Source organism: Xenopus laevis, chromosome 7L (assembly GCF_017654675.1).
Source record: "Xenopus laevis strain J_2021 chromosome 7L, Xenopus_laevis_v10.1, whole genome shotgun sequence".
NCBI classification, from domain to species: Eukaryota; Metazoa; Chordata; class Amphibia; order Anura; family Pipidae; genus Xenopus; species Xenopus laevis.
This window is the reverse complement of record NC_054383.1, coordinates 135,165,390-135,191,885: the sequence shown is the minus strand read 5'-3', so window position 1 is coordinate 135,191,885 and position 26,496 is coordinate 135,165,390. Positions and strand designations below refer to the sequence as shown.

The 26,496-nt window shown below is 41.5% G+C and overlaps 2 protein-coding genes across 2 annotated transcripts; both read left to right on the top strand.

Annotated features, from left to right (window-relative positions):
- Positions 1–8,305: 8,305 nt before the first annotated feature.
- psenen.L (presenilin enhancer, gamma-secretase subunit L homeolog) lies at positions 8,306–16,158 on the top strand (the record flags this gene model as incomplete). Its single annotated transcript, NM_001095205.1, is given in 5 exon segments — positions 8,306–8,347; positions 10,551–10,562; positions 12,923–13,047; positions 14,468–14,572; positions 15,734–16,158. Coding segments are annotated over 3 exon segments (306 nt in total).
- Positions 16,159–22,547: 6,389 nt separating this feature from the next.
- hspb6.L (heat shock protein family B (small) member 6 L homeolog) lies at positions 22,548–25,762 on the top strand (the record flags this gene model as incomplete). Its single annotated transcript, NM_001093010.1, is given in 3 exon segments — positions 22,548–22,771; positions 24,219–24,341; positions 25,248–25,762. Coding segments are annotated over 3 exon segments (507 nt in total). The 3' UTR covers positions 25,428–25,762.
- Positions 25,763–26,496: the final 734 nt, after the last annotated feature.

The window sequence follows — 26,496 nt, the reverse complement described above, 5'->3', positions numbered from 1 at the left end:
CATTCACTAGGGGGCGACCTTCAACCTGTAGTTCAGCAACCTATGGAGAGCTGCGGTTTGCCCTGCCCTAACTGCTTCCAACCAGGTTTGATTCCAGCTAATGTTTAAAGGGGGAAATTTAATATAAGCTTCCTCATACTGAAATAAGAAACTTTGTAAACACAATCAATTAAATATTCTGTACTGTTTCTGAAATAATCAAGTTTATCTTCACTATTCCTCTCTCAGCATCTGTTTCTCTATATTCTGTCTTCATGCAGCAGTTGGGTGTCAGATATTCATTGACAGTTAGATCCAATGTATCTTATAGGGGGGCTCCTTTTGCCTAGAAGATGTATTAGAGCTCACTCTATTAAAATCACCAGACATCATGTCTCTCTACATGCAGAATTTGTGCAAACGGCAGTTATTTTGTTTGTTCTGGAATAAGTTATTTGAGTGAGTTCTAATACATCTGCTAGGAAAGGAGCCCTCCTATAAGATATTGGATCTAACTGTCAATATCTGACATCCAACTCCTGAATGAAGAGAGACATGATGTATTAGAGCTCACTCTATTAAAATCACAGACATCATGTCTCTCTACATGCAGGATTTGTGCAAAAGTCAGTTATTTTGTTAGATTGTGTTTGTACTGGAATCAGTTATTTGAGTGACCTCTAATACATATGCTAGGAAAGGAGCCCCCCTATAAGATATATTGGATCTAACTGTCAATGAATATCTGACACCCAATTGCTGCATTAAGACAGAATGAAGAGAAACAGATGCTGAGAGAGGAATAGTGAAGATAAACTTGATTATTTCACAAACAATGTAATTTTTTTTTAATTGATTGTATTTAGTAAGTTTCTTATTTCAGTATGAGTAAGCTTGTATTAAATTTTCATTTTCAAGATAGTTCCCCTTTAATCACCCTCCCCCCAATACACAGTCACTGAGACCACCCAGCGACCCATTAGACATAACACACACCCTCCTCTTTGCCCCCATCATTTCTCTCCCCCCCCCCCCCATATCTTCATGTTTTCTGCCCTTTAGATTTGTCTTCTCCTGAGGAAACGAGTGAGAATCCAGTGCGAGACTGAAAGAACTGCCGGGTCGTGCGCAGGGTGTAAATATCTGTACAAAGATTTGTAACGACGTTGGTTTTTCTATGCACTTTTTTTATTTAAGGACTTTTCCTGGTGAATAATAATGTTTCATTGTTTCACCTTGTCTTTAGCATTTTAAATAAAAATGAACATTTTGCCAAGTTTTAATGTTATATTCTGGGGAGCTTGCAATCCTTTCCTTTGTGCTTGTCCTAAAGGGATTCTTCACAATTCACGTTTGCTCATAGTCTGTACAGAGAGATCCCATAAAACTATGGCAGCATATGTATTCCCTGTACTAAGCACAATTCAGCAGGAACAGTCCCTAAGTTTGTTCATAGTCTGTACAGAGAGATCCCATAAAACTATGGCAGCATAGGTATTCCCTGTACTAAGCACAATTCAGCAGGAACAGTCCCCTAAGTTTGCTTATAGTCTGTACAGAGAGATCCCATAAAACTATGACAGCATAGGTATTCCCTGTACTAAGCACAATTCAGCAGGAACAGTCCCTAAGTTTGCTTATAGTCTGTACAGAGAGATCCCATAAAACTATGACAGCATAGGTATTCCCTGTACTAAGCACAATTCAGCAGGAACAGTCCCTAAGTTTGCTCATAGTCTGTACAGAGAGATCCCATTAAACTATGGCAGCATAGGTATTCCCCTGTACTAAGCACAATTCAGCAGGAACAGTCCCCTAAGTTTGCTCATAGTCTGTACAGAGAGATCACATAAAACTATGGCAGCATAGGTATTCCCTGTACTAAGCACAATTCAGCAGGAACAGTCCCTAAGTTTGCTCATAGTCTGTACAGAGAGATCCCATAAAACTATGGCAGTATAGGTATTCCCTGTACTAAGCACAATTCAGCAGGAACAGTCCCCTAAGTTTGCTCATAGTCTGTACAGAGAGATCCCATAAAACTATGGCAGCATAGGTATTCCCCTGTACTAAGCACAATTCAGCAGGAACAGTCCCCTAAGTTTGCTCATAGTCTGTACAGAGAGATCCCATAAAACTATGGCAGCATAGGTATCCCCTGTACTAAGCACAATTCAGCAGGAACAGTCCCCTAAGTTTGCTCATAGTCTGTACAGAGAGATCCCATAAAACTATGGCAGTATAGGTATTCCCTGCACTAAGCACAATTCAGCAGGAACAGTCCCCTAAGTTTGCTCATAGTCTGTACAGAGAGATCCCATAAAACTATGGCAGCATAGGTATTCCCCTGTACTAAGCACAATTCAGCAGGAACAGTCCCCTAGGCTGACACATGTATGTGTGGGTTGAGAAAAGCTCCCCCCCCCCCCCAGCTTCCCTCCTCCTTTTATAGCCCTGACCTGTGCTGCAGATGACATCACAAAAGGGGCGGGCAGCAGCTGCCTATCAAAGCGGAAGTCAGAAGCCACCTTAGTATTATTGTGCTCCAGGGCATTTTAGATGTTTGTGTTACACCCAGCGCTTCCTGTTATTGACATGAATGGGGGCAGGTGATTTTTGGTCCAAAAAACCACACGAGTATTTTCAAGCCAAAAACCACCGGTCCATTCTTATCAGTAAAAGGAGGTGTGAGGTGGGTGTTTGTTGTTTTGCCAACAGCTGGAATACAGAGAGATGCTAGATGTGCCATTAGGTTCAGATTGTAATCTGATTGGATCAGGTTGGCCCCAATGTGATTGCCGTAGCAACGCTCTAATATAAGAGTCTGATCTGCCTGTACAGTAAAGGATCAGTATAACCAGCCGGCACAATTAAGTTGGTTGAAGTTAAAGGGGTTGTTCACCTTTAAATTAACTGTCGGTCTGATGTAGAGCAGGATATTCTGAGACAATTTGCAATTGGTTTTTCATTTTTTATTATTTTTTTTTTTACTTATTTAGCTACTTATTCAGCAGCTCTCCAGTTTCACCAATCTGGTTGCTAGGGTCCATATTCCCCTAGCAACCATGCATTGATTTGAATAAGAGACTGGAATATAAATAGGAGAGGCCTGAATAGAAAGAGGAGTAATAAAAAGTAGTAATAACAATACATTTGTAGCCTTACAGAGATATTTAGTTTTTAGATGGGGTCCGTGATCCCCATTTGAAAACTGGAAAGAGAAGAAGGCAAATTATTAAAAATTATAATTAAAGGGGAACTCCACACAAACATAACTTAAGCTTTTTAAAAAGTAAACATAATTTCAAGCAACTTTGCAATATACATCAATTAAAAAATATGCAGACTTTTCATGACATTTAATGGTTTCTGACAGTTCCCTAAGCCCAGCCCCCTGCTCTCCTGCTGATCTGTCTGACTACTTTGCTGAGCTGACTGACTACTGTTACTTAGCCTGCATCCTCCAAACCCCACAATTCCCTGCACGTGTGATATCAATAAGGAAAGGAACATCCCAGTGCAACGCATTGTGGGTTATGTAGTTCCTGCATGCTGTCTGTAAGCTGTGGAGAAGTTGTTACAATTTTGTTTAGTCCCTCCTTCCCTGCCAGGATTTCAAATGATGCAGAAAGAGAAGAACTGTTAAACAGCTGGATTTCAGCATAGAAAAAAAAAAAAAACTTTTTGAAGAAACAGGTAACTGTGATGGGTATATTAGGGGTTTCTGTGTTATGTGGGCCTCTTTATCAAATTTTGGTTTGGAAGCCGGAGTTCCCCTTTAATGGAGACTTTTTTAGAATTAGCCATTCTATAGCATACTAAACACTCAACTGGCAATTTCTCCACAAACTCCAGCCCCATTCTCCATTCCTTGTCACCACATTACCAGCAGGTGGCGCTGCAGGATAACAAATCAGCCTCAAGCCTAGTTGAGGTTCTTTTATTTATTACTATAAACAAAAGTATCCAAACAATAATGAATACTAACCTGCAGATAATCCATGTCTGAAACTTGGTCACACTCATTTTTGTGAAGTTATAAACAAAAGTATCTCTTAGTCCGCACTCGGTAATTTTACTTCAATTTGTTAACCTTTATAAATTAATTAATTTGAGATCACCCAATTCATCAATTCAAAAATTCACCCAAAAAATTCAAAATGAATTAGTAAATCACATACTGTATTGCACATTAAAGGGCATGTAGGGGCAAAAAGGTAAAACCCCATTTTTGCTTTCTTTAATGAATAAGAAACCTATCTCCAATATACTTTAATTAAAAATGTGTACCGTTTTTATAAGAAACCTGACTGTATGCAGTGAAATTCTCCCTTCATTTACTGCTGTGGATAGGAATTGTCAGACGGTCCCTAACTGCTCTGCAGGGAAACAATCATACTTATGTACAGCAGGGGGAGCCCCCACCTTACTTCCCAGCCATGCAGAACTCAAGCAGCTTTGTTTGTTTCCCTGTAGAGCAGTTGGCGACTGTGTAGAGATTTGTATTGGATTTTATTTTTGCCTTTAAATCCCCTTTACTGTTTCCAACTCCAGCTGCAGGGACAAAGATCATGGAGCCAGATTTAAACAGATAAACTGGGATTCTATTTGGAGGATTATTTTGCTGCAGCCACTGGTTCTGCAGAGTTGGAGAAAGTTTGTATTAAACAATACAAAAACTATAAAATCCACATTAGATTACATGACAACACAGGACCCAGTGCAGTCTGTATATTCTGATTATTAATTAGTCTTGTTGTATTGACTTCTGGCAGTCAATATTTTGACTTTTTTTTTTATTTTTAAGGTTTACTTATCCTTTAAGGGTTTTAACAAAATGATGAACCTCAAAATGGAACCTGAACCAAAAAAGTCCAGAAACCACTGAATTAGGGGGGGTAGTGAAAAGACACTGCCAGCATAAATGTCGAAATTGAAGTCCTGAAGAGCCGAAAAGACCCGAAGTCACAAAATCAGTCGAAATTGAAGTCCTGAAGCGGCGAAAAGACCAAAGTCATGAAATCAGTCGAAATTGAAGTCCTGAAGAGGCGAAAAGACCCGAAGTCAAGAAAACCTGCGGTACCTTACGGGTTGAGGGGAGAAGTTCTGGGTGCGGGTAAAGACGCGGGTCGGCAGTTCTGCGGGACGGGCCGCGGGTCTTCTCAATAGCGATATTTACTACTTTTTTCTTGTCACGGCTACTTCCAATGATGTCACTTCCGGTTTACAATGACAGCACCTTCTGTTTTACTCCTTTTTTTCTGTTCACGTCTACTTCCAATGATGTCACTTCCGGTTTACAATGACAGCACTTCCTGATTCTTGATGGTCAGCGGGTCGTGGGTCCGGGTTGCGGATAAGGTACTTGCGGTTAGGGTCGGGTAGCGGCTCCAAGTGGGTAAGAATGCGGGTTACGGGTCCGGGTTGCGGATTCCAGGTTGCGGGTACGGGTCCCGAAAAATGGACCTGCGCAGGACTCTACCACGTGATTTCTAACGGCAGCCCTGGATTGTGTAGCCCACTGGCCAAATATATTGCAAACCTGTCCAGCACAGATTTTATTTCCTCTTAGAGGACAAGGAAAGTCATATTTACTGGGAAAACAGCTAACAGAAATGTTATATCATTGTGGGTCTGTAACAGTTTCCAAGGCCTGATCCTGAGTTGTAAATAGGAAGCGCGGTTACCTGACTGGAGTACTTGGGTAAAACCTGGAGCATCGGTCTGTTCATAGGCTCCAGTCTTGAAGTGGAAGGAACCGTTGGTCCCTAAAAAAAGATAGAATTCCTTAAAGGGGCGGTTCACCTTTTAGTTAACTTTTATTATGGTATACAATGGCTAAAAAGCTACTTTTGAACTGCTCTTCATTATTTATTTAATTGTATAGCTATTTAATTATTTGCCTTCTTCCTCTGATTCTTTCCAGCTTTCAAATGGGAAGGGGGTCACTGACCCCATCTAAAAAACAAATGCTCTGTAAGGCTACAAATGTATTGTTACTTTTTATTATTCATCTCTCTATTCAGGCCTCTCCTATTCATATTCCAGTCTCTTATTCAATATCTACTGTGCAGATAAAATATCTATCTACACAGTAGATAACAGCTATGTTCTGAAGAATCCCCTTGTTTACTACAGAGCTTATCTGTTATCTGCTGTGTATCCTGTGCCTTTTCTCCTTTTTCAGCTGTGAATGGCTGCCCCCATGGCTCCACAGCAGCTTGTTTATATAAACTATAGTAGTACTTATCTGTTATCTACTGTGTATGCTGTGCTTGAATGGCTGCCCCCATGGCTACACAGCAGCTTGTTTATATAAACTATAGTAGTACTTATCTGTTATCTACTGTGTATCCTGTGCTTGAATGGCTGCCCCCATGGCTACACAGCAGCTTGTTTATATAAACTATAGTAGTACTTATCTGTTATCTACTGTGTATCCTGTGCTTGAATGGCTGCCCCCATGGCTACACAGCAGCTTGTTTATATAAACTATAGTAGTACTTATCTGTTATCTACTGTGTATCCTGTGCTTGAATGGCTGCCCCCATGGCTACACAGCATCTTGTTTATATAAACTATAGTAGTACTTATCTGTTATCTACTGTGTATCCTGTGCTTGAATGGCTGCCCCCATGGCTACACAGCAGCTTGTTTATATAGACTATAGTAGTACTTATCTGTTATCTACTGTGTATCCTGTGCTTGAATGGCTGCCCCCATGGCTACACAGCAGCTTGTTTATATAAACTATAGTAGTACTTATCTGTTATCTACTGTGTATCCTGTGCTTGAATGGCTGCCCCCATGGCTACACAGCAGCTTGTTTATATAGACTATAGTAGTACTTATCTGTTATCTACTGTGTATCCTGTGCTTGAATGGCTGCCCCCATGGCTACACAGCAGCTTGTTTATATAAACTATAGTAGTACTTATCTGTTATCTACTGTGTATCCTGTGCTTGAATGGCTGCCCCCATGGCTACACAGCAGCTTGTTTATATAAACTATAGTAGTACTTATCTGTTATCTACTGTGTGTCCTGTGCTTGAATGGCTGCCCCCATGGCTACACAGCAGCTTGTTTATATAGACTATAGTAGTACTTATCTGTTATCTACTGTGTATCCTGTGCTTGAATGGCTGCCCCCATGGCTACACAGCAGCTTGTTTATATAAACTATAGTAGTACTTATCTGTTATCTACTGTGTATCCTGTGCTTGAATGGCTGCCCCCATGGCTACACAGCAGCTTGTTTATATAAACTATAGTAGTACTTATCTGTTATCTACTGTGTATCCTGTGCTTGAATGGCTGCCCCCATGGCTACACAGCAGCTTGTTTATATAAACTATAGTAGTACTTATCTGTTATCTACTGTGTATCCTGTGCTTGAATGGCTACCTCGGAGTTCCATGACCTGTATAAAAACACTCGGCCTTCGGCCTTGTGTTTTTATATGGTCATGAAACTCCTCGGTAACTTATAATATCCTTATATTTTACAAGAGGGGGTACTTTATTCACTATATATAACTACAAACTAGGGACGGACCGAATCCAGGATTCGGTTCGGGATTCGGCCTTTTTCAGCAGGATTCGGCCGAATCCTTCTGCTCGGCCGAACCGAATTTGCATATCCAAATTATAGTGTCGGGGAGGTAAATCTTGTGACTTTTTGTCACAAAACAAGGAGGTAAAAATAGTTTTCCCTTCCCACCTCTAATTTACATATGCAAATTAAATTCAGATTCAAATCTTTTGTGAAGGATTCGGGAGTTCGGCCTAATCCAAAATAGCAGATTCGGTGCCTCCCAACTATAAACCCAGTGAGAGAAAGAGGAATAAAAAGGTTCATGAGAAGTTGTATTTTGTATGAGAATTACATTCTCTCTCATCAGGCAAAAACCGTTTTGAGGTATTTTATATAAAATTGTAGAACAAAACGCACACTCAGTATCATTTGATTTCAGGATTCGTTTCCTTTTAGCCGCTCACATTTACCTCGTTTACTAATTACACTCATTCACCAGCCTGAAAATAGTCAGGAGACACCGCTCTCCATGGCAACACCATACTTCCGTTTCCGGCCCCTCAGCGGCCATCTACGATCCGTTGTAGCTCATTAAACTAAATGGATTACAGTTGGAAGCGCGGCTTGTGGGTACAATAAAGTTACTTCCAAGGTCAAAATGCAGAAACTAGTGAAAACAACGCATTGTTTCTAAAATTATCGGCTGGAGACGCATGCGCAGTGGTCTTGGAATGGCTGGGCAATTCCTCCCCGGAGCGCAACGGCAGGGCGCATGCGCTGAGCATCGAGTCAGGAAGCGGAAGTGCCGGCTAAAGGTAGGCTGCAGCGCAGTGATACAATAATAATAATAGCAACAATAAGAGTATGAAATTAGTAGGATTTATCCTTATCTCGGGCTGGTGCATTGTTTGTAGTGTGTCTAGCGGGGATTCACTACTCAACTCAGTCAGATATAAGGGATAGGCAGCGGCAGCTTTGCTGGGGGTGGGATATAGTAATACAACTGTCTTGGATACAACAAGGAACCATGTCACGTGTCTCTAAGCCAGAGTTATCAGGTCTCATTTGCCTAAACCAGTTAAAGTTGGCTACAAAACCAGCCCAAAAACAGGCCAATATGTGCAGTAAAAAAAAGTCTAAAAAATAAATGGATATATGTGAAAATACGCCTTTTTTCAAATTTTTCACTGTTTTGCAAATATTTACAAAATAAAATGCGACAGATTCGCCCGTCACCAGGGGTGTAACTACTACAGAGGGGGCCAGGAGGTATAGGGGCCCAAATACAAATACAATTTCAATAAACATTGCTAAAACGGCTCAACTTCTAGACATTTTGGTGGCCAGCAGATTTTTGCCCCCAAAATTGTCTTAGGAAAGTCACCAGAAAACGTGAGAATGCTAAAGAGAGACGCGAGTACAGAGCCCAAAATCTGGTAACTGGCGACTTCAACACAAGTCAGTCCCGTTGCATGCTGGGGATTGTAGTCTTCCATTAAACGTGGCAGTTGGCAAATTGTCAAACAAAAACTACATTACCCAACATGCACTGGGAGACGCAGGCTCGGCATATTCGAGCAAGAAAAAACTTTGGCTGGTTTCCAAACTACAAACCAGCCAAAGACCCAAAAAGTAGCCCAAATCCGTACCTTGGCTAGTTTGAACTTTCAAAACCCACCTGGGCTTTAAATTAGTAGCCCAATTTGTCTGGAAAACCAAAAGTCACAACCTGAGAGCACAAAGGAACAGACAGGCAGACACAATGACAGTTACTCATTCTCTTTCATTAGGAAAAATGGTACTTGGGGGGAGTAATCCCACTGGCGGCTGTTCCTATAATGAATTCTGTAGTGAAGATTATCATTTGTATCTAGGGTTGCCTACTTTTCTGGAAAAAAAATACACAGCCTTCCTATATATTTATCTTTATTCCCTATTAATAACATTGGGATCACTGACCTTCCTATATATTTATCTTTATTCCCTATTAATAACATTGGGATCACTGGCCTTCCTATATATTTATCTTTATTCCCTATTAATAACATTGGGATCATATCACTGGCCTTCCTATATATATATATATATTTATCTTTATTCCCTATTAATAACATTGGGATCACTGGCCTTCCTATACATTTATCTTTATTCCCTATTAATAACATTGGGATCACTGACCTTCCTATATATTTATCTTTATTCCCTATTAATAACATTGGGATCACTGACCTTCCTATATATTTATCTTTATTCCCTATTAATAACATTGGGATCACTGACCTTACTATATATTTATCTTTATTTCCTATTAATAACATTGGGATCACTGATCTTCCTATATATTTATCTTTATTCCCTATTAATACCATTGGGATCACTGACCTTCCTATATATTTATCTTTATTCCCTATTAATAACATTGGGATCACTGACCTTCCTATATATTTATCTTTATTCCCTATTAATAACATTGGGATCACTGGTCTTCCTATATATTTATCTTTATTCCCTATTAATATCATTGGGATCACTGACCTTCCTATATATTTATCTTTATTCCCTATTAATAACATTGGGATCACTGACCTTCCTATATATTTATCTTTATTCCCTATTAATAACATTGGGATCACTGACCTTCCTATATATTTATCTTTATTCCCTATTAATAACATTGGGATCACTGACCTTCCTATATATTTATCTTTTTTCCCTGTTAATAACATTGGGATCACTGACCTTCCTATATATTTATCTTTTTTCCCTGTTAATAACATTGGGATCAACCATCATTTTTACTTGCCAGGCCGGTAAAATACCGGCCAGGTGGCCACCCTATTTACATCCAGTCATTTTTTGTGGTTTAGGCCCTGTTTGCCCTTGTTATTCAGCTTCTCTGCCCCCTTAAAGGGGTTGTTCACCTTTAAATGAACTGTTAATATGTTAATAAATCTTCATCATCTTTTATATAGCAGTGACAAGATACACAGAGCTTTAAGTATGATGTAGAGAGGGATATTCTGAGACAAATTGCATTTGGTTTTCATTTTTTATTATTTGTGGTTTTTGACTTATTTAGCTTTTTATTCATCAGCTCTCCAGTTTCAGTAATTTGGTTGCTAGGGTCTAAATTACCATAGCTACCATGCATTAATTTGAATAAGATATCGGAATATGAATAGGAGAGGCCTGAATAGAAAGGTGAGTAATAAAAAGTAACAATAACAATACATATGTAGCCTTTCAGAGCATTTGTTTTTAGATGGGGTCAGTGACCCCCATTTGAAAGCTGGACCGTGTCAGAAGAAGGCAAATAATAATATAAAATAATAATAAAGACCAATTGAAAAGTTGAAAAGAATTGGCCACTCTACAACATACTAAAAGTTAACTTAAAGGACCAGTAACATCAAAATTTGTAACAAATAATTTGTTAGTATACATTGGAAAAAAAAAAACACCAAGACAAATGAAACTTTAAATTCGCAAAGCTTTTATTAAGAAAATACTTACCGATTCTCTGAATGCGCTCTTTTTCAGAAACAGCAAGAGGGCGATGATCCATTGTGCGGAGCTCGATTTCTCCTCCCTGCCTTCTATAGGAGAGGGAGGAGAAATCAAGCACCGCACAATGGATCATCGCCCTGTCACTGTTTCTGGAGAGGAGCGCATGCAGAGAATCGGTAAGTAATTTCTTAATAAAAGCTTTGCTATTTAAAAGTTAAAACAAATTTTTCAAAAAAAAAAATTATGTTACTGGCCCTTTAAGTTAACTATTAATATGTTATAGAATGGCTAATTTTAAGCAACTTTTCAATTGGCCTTCATTTTTTCTCTATTATAGTTTTTGGATTATTTGCTGACTCTTTCTAGCTCTGAAATGGGGGTCAGTGACCCCATCTAAAAAAAGCAAATGCTCTGTATGGCTACAAATTTATTTATTGCTACTTTTTATTATTCCTCTTTCTATTCAGGCCTCTCCTATTCATATTTCAGTCTCTTATTCAAATCAGTGCATGGTTGCTAGGGGAATTTGGGCCCTAGCAACCAGATGGCTGAAATTGCAAACTGGAGAGCTGCTGAATAAAAAGCTAAATAAGTCAAAAACCACAAATAATAAAAAATAAAAACCAATTGCAAATTGTCTCAGAATATCACTCTCTACATCATACTTAAAGCTCTGCGTATCTTGTCGCCGCTATATGAATAAAAGATGATGATGATGCAGTATTGTAGAACTGAGCAAACAGAACTTTCAGCCGGTGTATATTTAGATTTACAGGATAGGGTTGGCGCTGCCATACTTTCCTTACACAGAAACACAACTATTTGGCAAATTTGGGATTTTAGAGGATGGTGGGAGTTAGGCTAGAGAGGGTTAATGATCAGAGCGGACAGTGTATAAATTCTAATAATGCTCTTTGGGTTGTGACTAGTCAGAAACGCTGGATCCCAATCATGACCAAATACGGGTGTACTGAGCCGACTCTCCTGGGAGGGATAGGGAAGACGAGTTGGGGTAGGGGGAATTTAAATGGGAAGACTCTGAATAAGTGTTTAACAGTTTATGTGAAACGTTTAGACGGCAGTGTCTGGACTTTACAAGTTACTGCTCTCGGACGCATTCCTGGCGTTGCGGTGTTTAACTCTTCCCTTGCCTTTTGCCCAATGAGTGTTTAAATGTTTAACTTGTTTCCCGTGAGCAATAAAAGCATTTTACCTCCCAACTGTCCCTCTTTAGGAGGGACAGTCCCTCTTTTGACAGCTCAACCCGCAGTCCCTCGTTTGTACTGGAAAATCCCTGTTTTCTCTGCACTGAACAGCCAGAAAAAGAAACAAAGTTTCTCACTTAATTGGCTTTTAGCAGAGAGCATAGAACAGTGCAAATAAGATACTTTGTAACAATTTTGAGATACAAAAAAAACAGTTTAGATAATTAGAAATATTTTCAAACTTTCATAACCTGCCAAATTTTGTAAAATGAACATGGTAATTAGGGGGTGTGGCCACAGAAAGGGGCATGGTCAAAAGATTTCACTGTTCTACGTGCGAAAACATTTTTTGTCCCCTTTTTACTTCCAAAATGTTGGCAGGTATGATTTTATAATAACTCGGGATGCACCAAATCCACTATTTTGGATTCGGCTGAACCCCCAAATCCTTCACAAAAGATTCAGCCGAATACCGAATCCTAATTTGCATATGCAAAGTAGGGCTGGGAAGGGGGGAAAAATGTTACTTCCTTGTTTTGTGACAAAAGTCATGTGATTTCCCTCTGTGTCCCTAATTTGCATATGCAAATTTGGATTCCGTTCGGGCAGAAGGATTCGGCCGAATCCTGCTGAAAAAGGCAGAATCCCGGATTCATGCATCCCTAATAATAACATGCACTTCCCATGTCTATCATGTCTCCCCAGGCTGGAGCTGAATTGATCCATTAGTGCTGCACCCGGAACTTCTCTCCTGCGCCAGGATGAATCTGGAACGGGTTCCCAATGAGGATAAACTGCAACTGTGCAGGAAATATTACCTGGGTGAGAGTGGGGGGTAACAGATACTTTGGGCAGCATCTACCCACCCTTTTCATCTATACTTTATTGGACTTTTAGGGGTTAATAGTAAAAAGTTCTTGGTTCAGGCACCAATTTTCGATTACTTATTTTCCTGTGTTCCAATATTCAGGAAAATAGATCGATCAAACAGCTCCAGGCAGTATTTTTAAACTGCAATGTGTTTTTATTAGCAGTGTAGCCACACTACATGTTTCGGGCAAGGCCCTTTATCAAGTTTAACAAAACCAGGCATTATGGGAGTTAAATACCTTCTTATGGAACAAACCACCTCCCCCCACTTAAAGTGACAGTGTGAAATTAACACAACTTTTTTCAAAAAAACATTTTACAAAAAACTTTTTAGTTAATTGAGTCCAATGAATCCATAAGTCTATCTGGGTGATTAATGTGATCAGAGTTCAAGGAGATTGCATCTTTTGGCCTGTCCTTGTTCAGTAAAAAACAATAGTCCAATATACATGGGACAAGGGAAGATCGGTTTCAATTATAAACCCCACAGGTGTAGTAGTAGCAGGTACAAGAAGCAGGTAGGTTTGTGTCTTTGCCCCCCAGAGATGGGAGTGATTGGTGCCACCGACCCTCTAGTGACCAGGATATTGGGTCAGGCAGGTAAAACCACAATCCTATTGGGTTATAGTGGGTGTTACTGGCGAATCAGATCCACAGTAGATGCTGTTCACCAGTGCAAATGAACTAGGGATCCACCAAATCCACTATTTTGGATTCAGCTGAACCTAGAGTTGCCACCTGGCCAGTGAAAATAATGCTGAGGCCAATGTTATTAATAGGAAAAAAACGGCAAGAATATATGAAGGCCGGTATTTTTTTCCAGATAAGGTGGCAACCCTAGCTGAACCCCCAAATCCTTCACGAAAGATTCGGTCGAATACCAAACCGAATCCTAATTTGCTAGGGATGCGCCGAATTCACTATTTTGGATTCAGCCGAACCCCCGAATCCTTCTCGAAAGATTCGGCCGAATACCAAACCAAATCCAAACCCTAATTTGCATATGCAAATATGTCAGAAATATTCTGACAAAAAGTCTCACGATTCAGTTCGGCCGGGCAGAATGATTCGGCTGAATCCTGCTGAAAAAGGCTGAATCCCGAACGAATCCTGGATTTGGTGCATCCCTATAATTTGCATATGCAAATTAGGGGTGGGAAGGGGAAACATTTATTACTTCCTTGTTATGTGACAAAAAGTCACGGGATTTCCCTCCCCACCCTTAATTTGCATATGTACATTTGGTTTGGCCGGGCAGAAGAATTCATCCGATTCCTACTGAAAAAGGGCGAATCCCAAACCGAATCCTGGATTCTGTGCAACCCTAAAATGATCTTCCAAGCGATTAACAGAAATATATTGTTTCCTACAGGGGGATTTGCGCTGCTGCCGTTCCTGTGGCTGGTGAATGTGGTCTGGTTCTTTAAGGAGGCTTTCTTCAAACCCACCTACACAGAGCAGCCCCTCATCCAGAGCTGTGAGTGTCCACAATACAGTCTGTATCTCTCAGTATGGCAGCTGTGTGTAGTCATGGAGATGCAGATCATGAAGCTTTATTTTGAGGGGAAGGGAGGGGGATTTGTGTATTTTCTACAAAATGTGATTATTAGTAAAACAGAATTTGTCTCTCCAGTTTCCCTCTCTGCTCCACTGCTGGGCTGTATCTTCCATTCTGATTCAGTACGAGAATCCCGGGCTCATATATTATATAGTGAATAAAGTACCCCCTCTTGTAAAATATAAGGATATTATAAGTCACCGAGGAGTTTCATGACCATATAAAAACACGAGGCCGAAGGCCGAGTGTTTTTATACAGGTCATGGAACTCCGAGGTAACTTCTAATATCCTCATATTTTACAACTGGGGGTACTTTATTTATTATAATACACAAGTTTCAATGAGTCATGTGACAGAAATGACATCAGAACTCACCGTTTATAACTGATGACATCAGAACTCACCGTTTATAAGGATATAATTTACAGGATATTCATGGCTTTTGTGTATTATATGTATATACACATATATATTTCACAAAGTCCAGACAACAAGTGTCTTGTGAAGCAAAATCTGTATAACAGAACATTCTGTCCCAGTGGCTGCACAGATCCTATCTGATCCCCATTGTAAGCAGCAGTCCTGTCCTGCTTTATGGCAGCTGAGATTCTAGCTATCTGTATAACAGAACATTCTGTCCCAGTGGCTGCACACATCCTATCTGATCACTATTGTAAGCAGCAGTCCTGTCCTGCTTTATGGCAGCTGAGATTCTAGCTATCTGTATAACAGAGCATTCTGTCCCAGTGGCTGCACAGATCCTATCTGATCCCCATTGTAAGCAGCAGTCCTGTCCTGCTTTATGGCAGCTGAGATTCTAGCTATCTGTATAACAGAACATTCTGTCCCAGTGGCTGCACAGATCCTATCTGATCCCCATTGTAAGCAGCAGTCCTGTCCTGCTTTATGGCAGCTGAGATTCTAGCTATCTGTATAACAGAACATTCTGTCCCAGTGGCTGCACAGATCCTATCTGATCCCCATTGTAAGCAGCAGTCCTGTACTGCTTTATGGCAGCTGAGATTCTAGTTATCTGTATAACAGAACAATGTAACCTTTATTTCACTCTTTTCCTATAGATGTTAAGCGCTCTGCGTTCGGACTCTTTGTCTGGGTCGTGATTCTCACAACGTGGATCAGCGTCTACCAGACACACCGAGCCAGCTGGGGGGCAACTGGAGACTACTTATCATTCACAATACCGCTGGGCATCCCTTGATGTGTCCTTCTTTCATCCCCCCAAAGCTGGAAAGAACTGGGACCACCTGTCCTTATCCACTGCCAGAAATGCACTGCCCTGCCCCTCATCTCTCTGTATTAACCCCTCATCTCTCTGTATTAACCCCTCATAACACTCATGTGCCCATCCCTTCCGTGTGCATTAAAAACGTTTTTCCCTGATGAGCCTCCTGGTCTGGTCATGACTAGAGACGTTTTTCCTGGATAAAGACACGAGCTCTGTCACTTGTTAATTCTGCCTAGAAATAAAATGATTCTTGTTTAATCTCTTTCCTCCTGTTTTATTTTGCCTTTACTGTTCTTATTTGATGAACTTCTGGGCAATGCAAGCTATGCCTTTAAAAGGTACGGTCACTCTGGGAGATTGTCGCCTGGCGACTAATCGCCTCTTCTTCTGGGCGACAATTCCCCAAATTGCTTTCTCCTGCCTTCCCACCGACTATAATGAAAAATCGCCAGCAGGATGGCACTTGGTTCTCCAAAGTCGCCTGAAGTTTACTCGTGAAAACTGACAATTTGCAATTGGTTTTCATTTTTTACTATTTGGGGTTTCTGAGTTGTTTAGCTTTTTATTCAGCAGCTCTCCAGTTTGCAATTTCAGCCATACGGTTACTAGGGCCCAAATGACCCTAGCAACCATGTATTGATTTTGACTTAAGAGACTGGAATATGAATAGGAGAGGCCTGAATAGAAAGATGAGTAAGAAAAAGTAGCAATAACAATACATTTGTAGCCTTACAGTCCTGCGCGGGTCCATTTTTTGGAACACGTACCCGCATTTGGACCCGCTACCCGACCCGCACGTACCTTATCCGCAACCCGGACCCGCTGACCATCAAGAATCAGGAAGTGTTGTCACTGTAACCCGGAAGTGACATCATCGGAAGTAGGCGTGATCAGAAAAAAGGAGTAAAAATCGCAATTGGGAAGACTCATGGCCCGACCCGCAAACCTGCAGAACCACTGACCCGCGTCTATACCCGTACCCGGAACTTCTATCCGCAACCCGCAGGTTTTGGCAGGTAATCCACGGGTACCTGACCCGCTGCAGGACTCATTCTGGTAAATCATTCAAAATCTATATTTAAAAAAAATGAAGACCAATTGAAAAGTTGCTTAGAATTATCCATTTTATAACATACTAAAAGTTAACTTAAATGTGAACCACCCCTTTAAGCCCCTGAGAGCATTTGCTCCCCCGTCTGTAATGACTCTGCATTGGAACCTTCTGGTCTATTCTGGGGGTTTATAATCCTGTTGTACTGAGTCATAGCCGGGGATTTGGGTGCAGCTCCTGTTACACAGTCATGTGATCTGCAGAGTCACCTCCACTGCTGCTGCTTGTAGATACATAACTGTGCAGTGCTGAGCTTTCTGCCAGTAAACAAGTGGCGTCTCCTGCACAGGTGTCTCCAGTCAGCAGTGCTGTAATTAAGGGTAACTCATCCTATGGTGCGAGTTTATTGAAAATCCCAGCAGTAGAGCAAGACAAGGCTGCAGGTTTTTGTTAGCAGGGAAAGACCACCCTTTATAACACTTTATTTTGATAACATCATACCTTTAAAGGGGCGGCTCACCTTTAAAGGAGAACTTAAGCCTAACCAAAGAAGTAGGTAGAAATGTTCTACATTATGTTTTGTGCTTCTGTACCAGCCCAAGGCAACCACAGCCCTTTAGCAGTAAAGATCTGTGTCTCCAAAGATGCCCCAGTAGCTCCCCATCTTCTTTTCTGCTGATTCACTGATTCACATGCTCTGTGCTGCTGTCACTTACTGAGCTTAGGGAGCCACTCACAATATACAGTACACATAGAATAGAAATGTCACAATATAAGGCTGATTAGTAATTAATACACATAATTACTACATGGCAGCACAGAAACCAGTGCAATTAGCATCAGAATTGAATAATCAGCAAACCTGTAGCATCAGCTTATATTACAGCCAGGGAAGCTCATTTTCTGCTGGATAATTAGTGACGAGCCCTAAGCTTAGCTTCTCAACAGCCAATCAGAGCCCACTGAGCATGTGAGTGTCACAGACACTTTCCAAGATGGTGACCCCCTGTGACAAGTTTGAAGTCCTGGATCATTGCTGCTATTGACAAGCTCAAACTTTAGCCTCGTGCAATAAGTTCACTATATAAATGATAAATATTAATTTTTAGGTTTTAGTTCTCCTTTAAAGGGGTTGTTCACCTTCCAAACACTTTTTTCAATTCAGTTGTTTTTAGAAAAAGGTAAGAAATGTATCAACTAAATGTATCAATTTAGAACAATTTACAGGGTCGGCGACCTCCCCTCCCAGAGCTGCTTCAGAAGGTAAAAAATTACATTTTACACTTCAATATAAAAAAAACAGTCCTACATAGAAAATAGAAAGTAATTGGAAAAAGTCGTTATTTCTGGTGATCCGTCTGAAAACAACTAGTTGTTTGAAGGTGAACCGCCCCTTTAAGTTTACATTTAGTATCATATAGAAGGGTCAGTACTAAATGGTTTTCATTTTTCTTTTGTTTTCTTTAAGTTTTTTAATTATTTGCAGTGGTGTAACTAGATGTTACTGGGCCCCACAGCAAATTAATTTTAGGGCCCCCGACATGAGCAGAGGTTGTCCTTTTATTACCATAAAATCATGGAGCCCCTATATCTCCTGGGCCCCCCCTGTAGCTGCAGGCTCTGCTTCCTCTGATTATTTGCCTTCTTTTTCCAGCTTTCAAATGGGGGTCACTGACCCCATCTAAAAACACAAATGCTCTGTCATTTATTTTTGCTACTTTTTATTACTCCTCTTTCTATTCAGGTCTGTTCTATTCATATTCCTGTCTCTTATTCAAATCAGTGCATGGTTGCTAGGGGAATTTTGACTCTAGCAACCAGAAATTTCCTAAATAGTTGTAAGATCTGTAACTTAATCCAGGTGGAGATCAGATTCTTGGACATGTAGGGGTTAACACATCAGCTGTCTCTAGCCCCCCATAATAAAACCCCCCATAATAAAAGACAGGGGCTTTGCTTAGTGCAGTCTCATGACAGACAGCAGGTGCCCCAGTATCCCTGTAGCTTATTAATAGCTGCAATAATCATGTTATTAGTATTAGTGGTGCATCAGATATAGGGAAATGCTTTTGTGAAAAGGCCACGGCTGGGGGGGCAGATAGAGATAATCCGTAGACAAGGAATAAATAGTATCTGACTCACTGGCTCTGTCCCATAGTGGAATTCTGGGTGCCCTCTGCCAACCTTAACCCTTTGCTTGTTGCAGAGTCTGACAAAATACACCCTGGTCATGTATGTGATAGATACAGCCAATTGTAGCTGTTAAAGGGGAACTATCACGAATAAGGGCTCTAACACACGACTGTTTTTTCCTGCGTTCCCCTGCATTGCGCTTTCTTCCGTTGAGCCGCAGGGGAGCGCAGGAGTAGACGCAGTCAATTATTGTGAAGGGGGCTGTACTCACACAGACACATGAATGCACCGAACGCAGGTGAAATGCAACATTCTGTGTCCCACCTGCCGTTTACATGCGTCTGTGTGAGTACAGCCCCCTTTATAATAATGGACTGCGTCTACTCCTGCACTCCCCTGCGGCTGAATGGAAGAAATCGCAACTCGGGAACGCAGGAAAAAACAGCCGTGTTAGAGCCCTAATATAAGCTTCCTCATAGTGAAATAAGAAACTTTCTAAATACAATCAATTCAATATTCTGTGCTGTTTCTGAAATAATCAAGTTTATATTCACTATCCCTCTCTCAGCATCTGTTTCTCTTCATTCTGTCTTCATGCAGCAGTTGGGTGTCAGATATTCACTGACAGTTAGATCCAATATATCTTATAGGGGGGCTCCTTTCCTAGCAGATGTATTAGAGCTCACTCTATTAAACTCACCAGACATCATGTCTCTCTACATGCAGGATTTGTGCAAAAGGCAGTTATTTTGTTAGATTTTGTTTGTATTGGAATCAGTTATTTGAGTGAGCTCTAATTCATCTGCTAGGAAAGGAGCCCCCCTATAAGATATATTGGATCTAACTGTCAGTGAATATCTGACACCCAACTGCTGAATGAAGACAGAATGAAGAGATACAGATGCTGAGAGAGGAATAGTGAATACCAGTAAACCCCCGATTCTCTAAAGAATCGTTAATGAAAGAATGGTAACAACAGTGAGGCAGCAAAATGCGATGGGTGCTGATTCACTCGGCATCCCCAGGCAGCAACTGGCGACGCTAATTTGTGGGGATGTAGAGTGAATCTGTGCCTATTGCTTGTTATTACCTATCTGCTATTAGAATTCTTAAATTTTGAGTTTATTGGTAGTAAAGTGTTACTGAAAAATTTCTTTATAAACAACATTTTTTGTGAAAATGTTCTCCTGTCCTTGAATGAGTTCTCCCTGGTGAGCTGTACTTAAAATCTTGACTTTAACATCAGATGAACGCTGCACTCTTGAAAATGCAACATAAAGTTGACCATGACCAACACAGGCTCAGATAGGTAAATGCCGACTTTATCCAATGTTTGTCCTTGTGATTTGTTGATTGTCATGGCAAATGCAGCCTTAATGGGGAATTGTCGTCGTTTAAGTTTAAAAGGTAATTCCTGGTCAGAACTGGTAAGGTCAATTCTGGGAATCAAAACAGTATCACCGCTATGGGATCCTGTAAGCACTTCTGCCTTGATAACATTTTGTCTCATGCTCTTCACAACCAACCGTGTACCGTTACATAAACCTTGCTTAGTGTTAGGGTAGGGGCACACGGCGCGATTTCGCCGCGATTCTGCGCTGGGCGAGTTGTCGCTGCGTTTTTTAAGCCGAAATAGCTTTGCTAACTTTGGCGCTGGCGTCAATGCAAATCGCGGCGAAATCGCTGCGCTAATTCACACGCGGCGATTCTTTTTCTACTGTCGCCCGGAAACGCTCAGCGAGGCAACTTCGGACGACAATAGAAAACGAATCGCCGCGTGTGAATTAGCGCAGCGATTTTGCCGCGATTTGCATTGACGCCAGCGCCAAAGTTAGCAAAGCTATTTCGGCTTAAAAAACGCAGCGACAACTCGCTTAGCGCAGAATCGCGGCGAAATCGCGCCGTGTGCCCCTACCCTTAAGGTTTCTTAACAGCATGACTATTGTTCCTACTTTGAGTATAAGATTGTGTTGTGGTAATCCAGCATTGTTGATAGTGTTTAAATATTCTAATGGGAAGTTAAGTTTCTCACTTTCGTCTTCAGAATCAATACAGTCAGTACTCAGAAAGACACAGCTTTGTCCAGGAAGTAATGCAATCACTTGGTTGTTTATCATGTCAACATCAATATTTTTTGGAGATAATATAGCCCGTTTTGCTAAAAATGGCCACCCACGCAGGTACGCAACCGGTTCCCCTCCTAGAGTGACGCTAGCGCCGCCATTAGACAAACTTGCAAAGGAGTAGCAAGATGGCCGACGCTTATACAGACTTTAGTGGGCGGATGACAAACTCGCAGAGGAGTAGCAAGATGGCCGACGCTTATACAGACTTTAGTGGGCGGATTTGGCAGTGGGCGGATGACAAACTCGCAGAGGAGTAGCAAGATGGCCGACGCTTATACAGACTTTCGTGCAGGTACGCAACCGGTTCCCCTCCTAGAGTGACGCTAGCGCCGCCATTAGACAAACTTGCAAAGGAGTAGCAAGATGGCCGATGCTTATACAGACTTTAGTGGGCGGATGACAAACGCGCAGAGGAGTAGCAAGATGGCCGACGCTTATACAGACTTTAGTGGGCGGATTTGGCAGTGGGCGGATGACAAAGTCGCAGAGGAGTAGCAAGATGGCCGACGCTTATACAGACTTTCGTGCAGGTACGCAACCGGTTCCCCTAGTGTGACGGTGAGCGCATCTGCCTCCCTAGATCCTAACCTTCCAGCGGTCGCCGCCTGAGTGAGCAGGAAAGAAGAGGCGGCGGGAGGCAGAAGGAGACGGTGAGCGCATCTGCCTCCCTAGATCCTAACCTTCCAGCGCATCTGCCTCCCCGATCCTAACCTGTTCTGATCCTAACCTTCCAGCACATCTGCTAATCGAAGGCCGCATCTATGTCTTTCGGCTGAAGTTGCGCGCGCATCTCATAGATCCTAACCGAAGTTGCGTGCGCATCTGCCTCCCCTCCACTCGGGACATAGATAGGCCTTCGGTTAGTATATAGGATAAACTTGATTATTTCAGAAACATTGCAGAATATTCAATTGATTGTATTTAGAAAGTTTCTTACTTCCGTATGCTGAAGCTTGTATAAAATTTTTCATTTTTGCGATAGTTCCCCTAGATATAAATATTCACATATTGTCAATTGTAGCTGCTGGTCTGTTAATCAGATTGGCTTCTGCTACATTGCTTCAGGAGTCAGAATCAGCAGTACCAGCAAGTACAGATCACTTTCATTATGGGAAAAAGTAGGGGAGTTCCCCTTTAAATTTCTCCCAGTGGTTTAACGTGTGTCTATTTTTGCCTGGCCCTGTTCTTTCTCCCTTCAAATGTTTTGGATCTTCTCCACACTCCTCCTGGCAGCCTGCGCCCCCCTCTCTAGTGCTTTCCAGATCTGTTGGGGGGGGGGGCTCCAGGAGACTTGTATATAAAGGCTACAGGAGTCAGACGGCGTCACTATCTGCAGCTTCAGCTTTGCACTCACACAATGGATGTTACAATTCATCACCCCTGGATGCGCCGACCCCCACTGTCTCCCTCGTTTTTCCCTAGCCGAATTCTAGGACAGAGGTTCGGAGAAGGGGTCCTGGAGTCGGATCTATTCCCTGCCATGCCCATGCCGATGACCCTTAGCCCGTACTACTATAGTTCTCCCAGCATCCCACAGCCGAGCGAAGTCGGACTGTCAGAGGTCAGAGACATTAGGGGGTTTGGCTTTGGGTACTTTTTGGGTGGGTGGCCTTGGCCAAAACCAATGACCATTATTAATGAATTTCTATTGCTTAGAATTAAAACTTTTGAGTGGAGTTCCCATTTAAAGTAATACTGCTGCCTTGTTATCCCCCTCATAGAACTCAGAAGTAAAGGGGTGCTTTACCTTTAAGATAACTTTTAGCATGTTATAGAATGGCCGATTATGGGCAACTTTTCAATTGGTCTTCGTTATCTATTTATTTTTTATAGTTTTTGAATTATTTAACTTCTTCTTTTGAGTCTTTGCAGCTTTCAAATGGGGTCACTGACCCCATCTAAAAAAACAAATGCTCTGTAAGGCTACAAATGTATTGTTATTGGTACTTTTTATTACTCCTCTTTCTATTCAGGCCTCTCCTATTCATATTCCAGCCACTTATTCAAATCAATGCATGGTTGCTATGGGAATTTGGTCCCTAGCAACCAGATGGCTGAAATTACAAACTGGAGGGCTGCTGAATAAAAAGCTAAATAACTCAAAAACCACAAATAATAAAAAAATGATTTGCTGTGTATCAGCCAGAGCTCTTATCTCTCCCAGTCTAACCACTAAATCTGATGCTGTGTATGGATATACCTTCCTACTGTGCTATTAACCCCTTAGAAGAGACCAGAAAGGGCTGTAAGGATCCACCTGACACCCAGGGCCTGATTTAATGATGTGATCAGGGCTATGTCTCTATATGGCAGTTATAGTGTGTATTATGGGGCATATTTATCAAGGGTCGAATTTGAAAAACTTCAACATTCAAATAGACCAACCGAAATTAAGTCGAAGGTTTTTCTTGGCCGAATAGATTGGTTTTCGATCGAATAGGTCCATATTCGGCCGAATTTGAATCGTACGAATGAAAGTAACAGCGCATTAGATCAAATTCGAATCGAAGTTTTTCCCCAAAAAAAAAATACTTAATTTTTCAAAGTCCGCCAATTGACTCCAAATAGGTTCTAGGAGGTCCCCCATAGGCTAAAACAGCAATTCGGCAGGTTTTAGATGGCGAATGGCGGAAGTCGAATTTTTAAAGAGACAGTACATGATAAATTTCTATATTTAAATTTTTTTTCAAATTCGAATCGCATTTGGACTAGTCCCTAGTCGAAGTACACAAAAAATAGCTCGAAATTTGAATTTTTTACATTTTTTTTTCAAATTCGAATCGCATTTGGACTAGTCCCTTGTCGAAGTACACAAAAAATAGCTCGGAATTTGAATTTTTTACATTTGAAAATTCAACTCGACCTTTGGTAAATCTGCCCCTATATGTTCAGCTGTTTTGCTTTATGGCAGTGCAGTCTCAATGCGATTCATTGTGGTACCACTAGGTGGCAGTGCCTTGTCCTTCCTGCTGTGCCCGTGCTTTATACCCCCTGTCCCCTGGTTGCAGGTGAAGTTGGATAAGGATCAGTTCTCGGTTCTCCTGGATGTGAAACATTTCTCTCCGGAGGAGTTGAACGTCAAGGTTGTGGGAGATTCCGTGGAAGTCCATGCCAAGCACGAGGAGCGCCCGGTAACTGTACCCCCATTCCACATCACTAGTTCCAGCCTTTGCCCTTATCATTCCTGTGCAGCTTGTAGCCAAACAGCAGTAGTTTATATAGTGAATAAAGTACCCCCTCTTGTAAATTATAAGGATATTATAAGTTACCGAGGAGTTTCATGACCTCATAAAAACATGAGGCCGAAGGGCGAGTGTTTTATACAGGTCATGAAACTCCAAGGTAACTTCTAATATCCTCATATTTTGCAACTGGGGGTACTTTATTTATTATAATACACAAGTTTCAGTGAGTCATGTGACAGAAATGACATCAGAACTCACCGTTTATAACTGATGACATCAGAACTCACCGTTTATAACTGATGACATCAGAACTCACCGTTTATAAGGATATCATTTACAGGATATTCATGGCTTTTGTGTATTATATATAAATATATAGTGAATAAAGTACCCCCTCTTGTAAAATATAAGGATATTATAAGTTACCGAGGAGTTTCATGACCATATAAAAACACGAGGCCGAAGGCCGAGTGTTTTTATACAGGTCATGGAAGTCCGAGGTAACTTCTAATATCCTCATATTTTGCAACTGGGGGTACTTTATTTATTATAATACACAAGTTTTAGGGAGTCATGTGACAGAAATGACATCAGAACTCACCGTTTATAACTGATGACATCAGAACTCACCTTTTATAAGGATATAATTTACAGGATATTCATGGCTTTTGGGTATTATATATAAATATATACACTTATATAAGCACATACTTTATATTAGGGTGGTGTCCCTTTAATAGGGCACCTGATGTAGGAAGACACCCAGTGTGGGGCGAGGGCAGCAGGAATGCAGCTTTTATCTGCTCGGGGTGGGATCAAGGTTAATGTCCTGTTCTGTCCCTCCTCCCATAGGATGAACATGGATTTATATCCCGAGAGTTCCACAGAAGGTACAAGATCCCCCCGACAGTGAACCCCGGGGCCATATCCTCAGCTCTGTCTGCAGAGGGGCTTCTGTCTATCCAGGCCCCCGTCACTGCCAGTGGGAAACAAGAAGAGAGGAGCATCCCCATAGCCAGAAAGGACAAGTAAAGCCAAAGCCACCCAGTGTGTCCCTCCTACTGACACCAACACCCACACATGGGACCTACCCCAGCGGCTCCACCACCAGGATCTCCCAACTCCCTTGTCTGGCTTATGGGTCACTTATACACCCACAGGACCCACCCAATGCAACTGTCCACTAACAGCACCCACACCCCAATATAGGGCACCCCCAGACTACGTGCAGCACCTGGAGGCTTCTGTGTGTATCAGCCAGTGCATCTGCCCTAAATAAGCAGCACCCAGAGACTCCCCTGGATCTGAATCTTCTCTTTCATGATGTTTGCAATAAATTCCTTTCTAATAAAAATAGTCTGGTATCACCCAATGACTTGATTCCACACACTACAGATATGCTATGGCATTATTTACCTACACTACAGCACCCAATTACTGCCCAGGATCCACATACACTACAGCACCCAATTATTGCTAGCTCCTGTACCACTCAGGCTTTAGATATACAACAGCACCCACTTACTGCCAATAATTCACATACACTACAGCACCCACTTACTGCCAATAATTCACATACACTCCAGCACCCAATTACTGCCCAGGATTCACATACACTATAGCACCCACTTACTGCCAATAATTCACATACACTGCAACACCCAATTACTGCTAGCTCCTGTACCACCCAGGCTTCATTTACACCATAGCACCCACTTACTGCCAATAATTCACATACACTATAGCACCCACTTACTGCCCAGGATTCACATACGTTATAGCACCCAATTACTGCTAGCTCCTATACCACCCAGGCTTTAGATACACTTCAGCACCAACTTAATGCCCAGGATTCACATACACTATAGCACCCAATTATGCTAGCTCCTGTTCCACTCAGGCTTTAGATACCCTATAGCACCCAATTACTGTCCAGGATTCACATACACTATAGCACCCAATTACTGCTAGCTCCTGTACCACTCAGGCTTTAGATACACTATAGCACCCACTTACTGCTAATAATTCACATACGCTATAGCACCCAATTAATTCTAGCTCCTATCCCACCCAGGCTTTAGATACACTATAGCACCCACTT